A 4,916-nucleotide genomic window follows, 5' to 3' on the forward strand; every position below is an offset into this window, starting at 1 on the left:
ATTGGTCAACAGGAAATGTCCCAAATGATTGACTCCGAATTGCATCTCAAAACCGTCTTTGGTTGTTTCTCTTTTGGGTAAAGCCATAACCCCTGCATTACAAAATAAAATATCCAGTCGGGAATATTTCTTGCAAAAGTCGGAAACAAATTGACGAACGGAAGATAAATCACTTAAATCTAACCGAATGATATCTATATCCTCGTTTTTGGATAGTTTTACAACTTGTTCTTTTGCTTTGAGTGCTCTTGAAGAGTCTCGACAAGCCATCACTATGGTGGCGCCCATTTTCGCCAACTGAATACAAGTTTCCTTTCCAATGCCCGTATTGGCACCAGTAACAACGACTACTTTTCCTTTCAGGTTAACCGTTTTTCTAACAGTAAAGAAGAAGAATGGTTGATATAAAATACACATAATAGAATACCAAAGAAGCCTACCGATAGACAGGGCCATTAGAGTACAATCGAATAAGACCCAAGGAAGCTAAAGTGCCTGCAACAGCAACTGCAGGTGTTTTCCATTCTTGTTTGCTAAAGGAGGAAATCCAATCTTTTGGTTGTTCAAGCTCTCGACTCATACTTTCTACTACTATGAAAACAAGTCAACGTTGTTCAATGAATGAATTGTCCCGATCAAAACAATTCCAAATGAATTTTCAGTTTTATTTCCAACGCATAATAAAACAAAAAATACTCCAATGCATTCTAACGTGTCTTTTACAAATCTATATTTTCAAATATTCGAATTTCTCCACTGTAACCAGCAGTAATGATCACTCTACCAATAGCACCATTGCTGGCTACTTTTCTATCTTTCCATACAACATTTGGTGCAAATATGGCACAAGAAACGATACAATTATGTGCCATAAAATGTTCAGACCATTCATTCTGTTCAGTTTTGCCATTGTTCTCGGGTACCTTTTGAGGTTGAGTATGCCAAATATATACTTGACGATCTTCTGAACCACATAGGACGTATTCTCCATCTTCACTATAACAAGGATGAATCTGACTACAAAAGTTACGATGTCCTAAATATTTACAAGTACGAAAAAATGACTCCAGTTGATAACAACGAAGACGACTATCATTTGAACATACCAAAAACTAAAAGTGAAAAAATAAATATAAACCATAACAATGTCGCTTTCTAAAAACTCACTTCTTCCGAATGGGGTTTAAAACTAATACCAGATATCTTACTGCCTTTGCTATTCTTACCCCTTCGTGAACACACTTCCACTTCATTCACTTGTTGCAAAGTCCACGTTCCATCCTATGAATATTTCAAACCTCAATATCCCATTCTAGTGCAGTATACTCACATCTTGTTTCAACTGGAATGACTTGCACAGTCCCTTATAAGTTCCCACTAACAAATGTTTGCCATCTCGAGAAATACTAGATGCCGTAATGAGACCCAATCGATCTTTGAAAGTAATCACTTTCTTTTCTGCTATATCCCATACACGAAGTTTTTCATCTAATGCACCACTAATAAATATACCTTCTTCCATGGGATGAAAATGAACTGTCGTAATAAAGTCACTGTGTTGAAACTTGCGAAGTGCTTCATTTACTGAAGGATGCCAAAGACGGACTGTTTTGTCCATGGAAGCACTCAATATAAAGTCATTCTATAATAGAGCTAATATATATTTCATCACAACAGTAGCCGACTACAGCACACTTACCTTGGACCAAGCAACATCCAGAATATCCAATTTATGACCCATAAACTCTCGAAATGGTCGTGGTTTCAACACTTGTCTGGGATATTTGGTCTGAATGTTCATTTCTCTATTTGAAATACTGTTTTCCATATCCTTTTCGGTGGCCTCTTTTGAAGATGAAAGAGTACCAGAAGAAGAAAAGCTTGGCTCCGAACCCAAACGTTGTTGTTTCTTTGGTTCATCCGTTCCTTTTCCATTGTAAAATATCTGAGAATAATCCTGATTCCAGTTGATTTCCGGATTGCCTAGAGAAGAATTTCTTAGTATCTTCTACAATCATAGTCATGGTAGGAGGACATACCTTGACCACACAACAGCCATACACGAAGCACAGCATCCTGCCCACCTGATGCTAGTAGATTCCTTTTTTCATTCAACTTGAGAGACCATATCGGTCCATCATGTGCACGTAGAGCTTGAACGATAAACAAATTATCAAATTCTACTTGTGCTTTTTTCGAATTTATCTTTTGCAATTCGTGTAAGTTGACTTGAAGAAATAGTTGAATTTCTTTACCTTCACATGTCCTACACCCTTTGTAACATTTCTCTTATCACGCAAAGGAGTTCTTTTCATCAATGAAGAATTCGCCTTTCCCAGAAACGAAATTCGCGGTTTTTCTTGAGTACGAAAAGTTGAGACAGTCATAGCAGCGGAAAGTTGTTCTTCTTGTGTTGCGAATCTCAAAAAAACAGGGTCTACAGGTTTCTCCAGGTCCTTTACGGAAGTCTTTTCACCCTGTCCGTTTGACATACCATCAATATTAAGACCATCAAGTATAAAAAATCTATAAAGTACAAACCGTGTCCAAATTCTTGACTATCAAGTTGCCATCGGAGTCGAAAAAGTTTTTCCAAGGTACCCCTGAAGGTACCTTTTGAGGGTTCACAACGTTGAGTGTGGAATCGTGGTCTTCTACTTGTGTTATCATTATAAGTAATTTGCTGGGAACAGGTGGCAAGTTTCAACCAAGCTTACCCATTTACCTTTGTAAGTTTTTAAAGTTGTTCTCAAACCACACAAGTGGGTAGATAACATGTGCCAATTTCTCTCTTTCGAGAGAATTCGTTGCCCAACAATTCTTTCATTTTAGAAACTTAACAAGTGTAGGATTATCTCTTTCAGAAAAATCAATAATGACACATTGTAAAGATATGTATATTATTAAGAAAACAATTCTTCATGCATTGGATAAAATTCCAAGTTGGCATTTGTGTATCTGGCCTATAGGTCTCGATCTTGCGATAATATGCAAGCCAATATCTCTAGTCCGCTTGTCGATATCTTGGATATCCTAGAACTTGTAAGGATGCGATTGAGGATAAGATTATACGAAAGCACACTCATGCTGATTTCATCTTGTCGAGAATATCTTACTATAGTGAAGGACTTGATAAACACCAGTAATAAAGGGTTCCAGAATAGATGAATTGCTGCTCACCATTTATAATGAGAGAATATTCGTAAGAAGTAACATTTCCAATAATGTATTTTTCATAACGGGACCATTCCATATGAGAGACTTGTATCCTAAAGATGCTTTGGTCTCTCTATAAATATATCTTTTGGACAATTGTAGCTGGATACGACAACATTCTGGTTTTGAAGAAGCAACAAGAAACATTTACCTCTACCAGGATAATGGCCTTATTTGTCTTTCAAGGAATAGTGGCATTGTCATGAGTAATTTGTCGTGGCACTATTCTTGTGAAAGCCCAATAGATGAAGAGGATGAACTAAAGCTGAACAGTTTTTGGTTTATTTCCAAGGTTTCTTATAGATTCTGCAATTGTACTTGGCAATTTTTGCCATTCTTTCAACAAAAAAAAGCCGATGAGGAATAAGTATTCAGATAAGAATATATTTATTCATATGAAGCAAGATTACAGCTTGCTTCAAAGTTTGGAGTGATGAGAAAACTGTTTTCATACCAAGATTTTCAGTTTTTGAAGAAGAAACTGGAGCCATTATGCAAAGGGAAGAAAATGATTCTATTCCTTTTTGTGAAATGGCAATCACTTTACCCTCTTGAGACATGCATAACTTTATATACAGTGTATGAATATCTCTTCTCACAGAGCACAATTTTGCCAAATACTTTATAGTTCTTCCCTCCTTTTCACAATCAAGCAAGACTTTAGGGAGTGAAAACATTCAGAGAAAGAAAACGCGAAGAGAAAAAATACTATTGTCTACTAGAGAGTTCATTTCGCTGCATATTCATTACTAGAAAGATATTTTCAATGGATTATCATAACATGTTTTGTTTTTATGACAATGATAATGGGTCACTTTGGACCATCTCTTTCACAGGAAGCTCTGTTTAATATGTTCTCTTTTACACAGAAAGAACGGATCCACCTGGATTAGACGGTGGATTGGAAAAAGGTCCAGAAATAGGGGGAACTGGAGGGAACGACTCACTTGAGGATGTACTACTGCTACTACTAGAAGAAGAACTAATAACGATTGGGGATCCTATAATAATTGGGCTAGATGATGATGGAAATGAACTGCTAGGAGAAGCAACTACTGGAATAACACTACTGGTAACGCTGCTAGTAGAAGTGCTAGTTGTGCTATTGCCGATATCATCCAAAGGACAAGGACCTGTAGAGGTTTGATTGCAATGTATCCTAGAAATATATTTGCCAAAGACACGAGAAAAGTCCGAGAAAAACTGAGAATTGTCGTTGGCATATTGCTGTACTAAGCTCCTCATAGTATTATCCTCCAACAACTCCACATCTGTGGGTAGCTTGCCGGATAAATCTCCTTCAATCAGTTCCTATTTCAACTACTCAGAACAGAGCGGATAAAGAAATCAATGCACATTCACTAACCTGGTAATAGTGGTTACCAAATGAGGTATTGTGACCAGGACACATCGGAATACCGTGACACACTCCCTTTCTTAATATAAGGACTCGCATCTGAATTTTTGATTCATCCACTTACCACGCTGTGAGCTCCAGATAAAGTGACCACGTCTTCTTTACTAAATCCAATGGCGCTAAAAGCATTAATAAGAGCAGATAAACTCATAGTTGGTTCAGGAATAAGACCAGTTGGATCGGGGACATTTCTGTCTAGTCGTCCATAGTACACCGGTACATCGGGTCCATTGAGAAACTTCAAAGCTGTTACAGCACAAGAGTTTATCAAATCTGCAATACT

The 4,916-nt window shown here is 37.3% G+C and overlaps 3 protein-coding genes across 4 annotated transcripts; all 3 read right to left on the reverse strand.

Moving 5' to 3' along the window:
- Position 1: 1 nt before the first annotated feature.
- Positions 2-670, reverse strand: Gasu_64050 (protochlorophyllide reductase; the record flags this gene model as incomplete). The annotated part of the gene is made up of 2 exons (XM_005702398.1): positions 441-670; positions 2-376 (listed from the first exon to the last, which is right to left on the reverse strand). Coding segments are annotated over exons 1-2 (515 nt in total), but the record flags the coding sequence as incomplete, so codon positions are not given.
- Positions 671-695: 25 nt separating this feature from the next.
- Positions 696-2,760, reverse strand: Gasu_64060 (hypothetical protein). Of its 2 annotated transcripts, none has more exons than XM_005702399.1 (8): positions 2,718-2,760; positions 2,602-2,657; positions 2,256-2,558; positions 2,040-2,205; positions 1,700-1,983; positions 1,331-1,642; positions 1,168-1,281; positions 696-1,112 (listed from the first exon to the last, which is right to left on the reverse strand). In XM_005702399.1, exons 1-8 carry the CDS (start codon positions 2,719-2,721, stop codon positions 720-722), a joined length of 1,632 nt encoding a protein of 543 aa, XP_005702456.1. In that variant the 5' UTR covers positions 2,722-2,760; the 3' UTR covers positions 696-719. The 2 variants fall into 2 exon arrangements, with proteins under 2 accessions (XP_005702456.1, XP_005702457.1); XM_005702400.1 differs by having other exon boundaries at positions 2,256-2,477; positions 2,542-2,657.
- A 1,183-nt stretch (positions 2,761-3,943) lies between these two features.
- On the reverse strand, positions 3,944-4,916 carry Gasu_64070 (peroxidase; the record flags this gene model as incomplete). The annotated part of the gene is made up of 3 exons (XM_005702401.1): positions 3,944-4,527; positions 4,583-4,648; positions 4,698-4,916. Coding segments are annotated over 3 exons (735 nt in total), but the record flags the coding sequence as incomplete, so codon positions are not given.

Source organism: Galdieria sulphuraria (assembly GCF_000341285.1).
Source record: "Galdieria sulphuraria unplaced genomic scaffold scaf_224, whole genome shotgun sequence".
Classification (NCBI taxonomy): domain Eukaryota; phylum Rhodophyta; class Bangiophyceae; order Galdieriales; family Galdieriaceae; genus Galdieria; species Galdieria sulphuraria.

What these genes read in the sequence shown, in the direction of transcription:
- Gasu_64060 (XM_005702399.1), bottom strand. An exon ending in CTCAAAAGGTACCTTCAGGG is followed by an intron (nt 2,559 to 2,601) that starts GTACCTTGGAAA and finishes GCAACTTGATAG; the next exon opens with TCAAGAATTTGGACACGGTT. An exon ending in AGGGTGTAGGACATGTGAAG is followed by an intron (nt 2,206 to 2,255) that starts GTAAAGAAATTC and finishes GAATTGCAAAAG; the next exon opens with ATAAATTCGAAAAAAGCACA.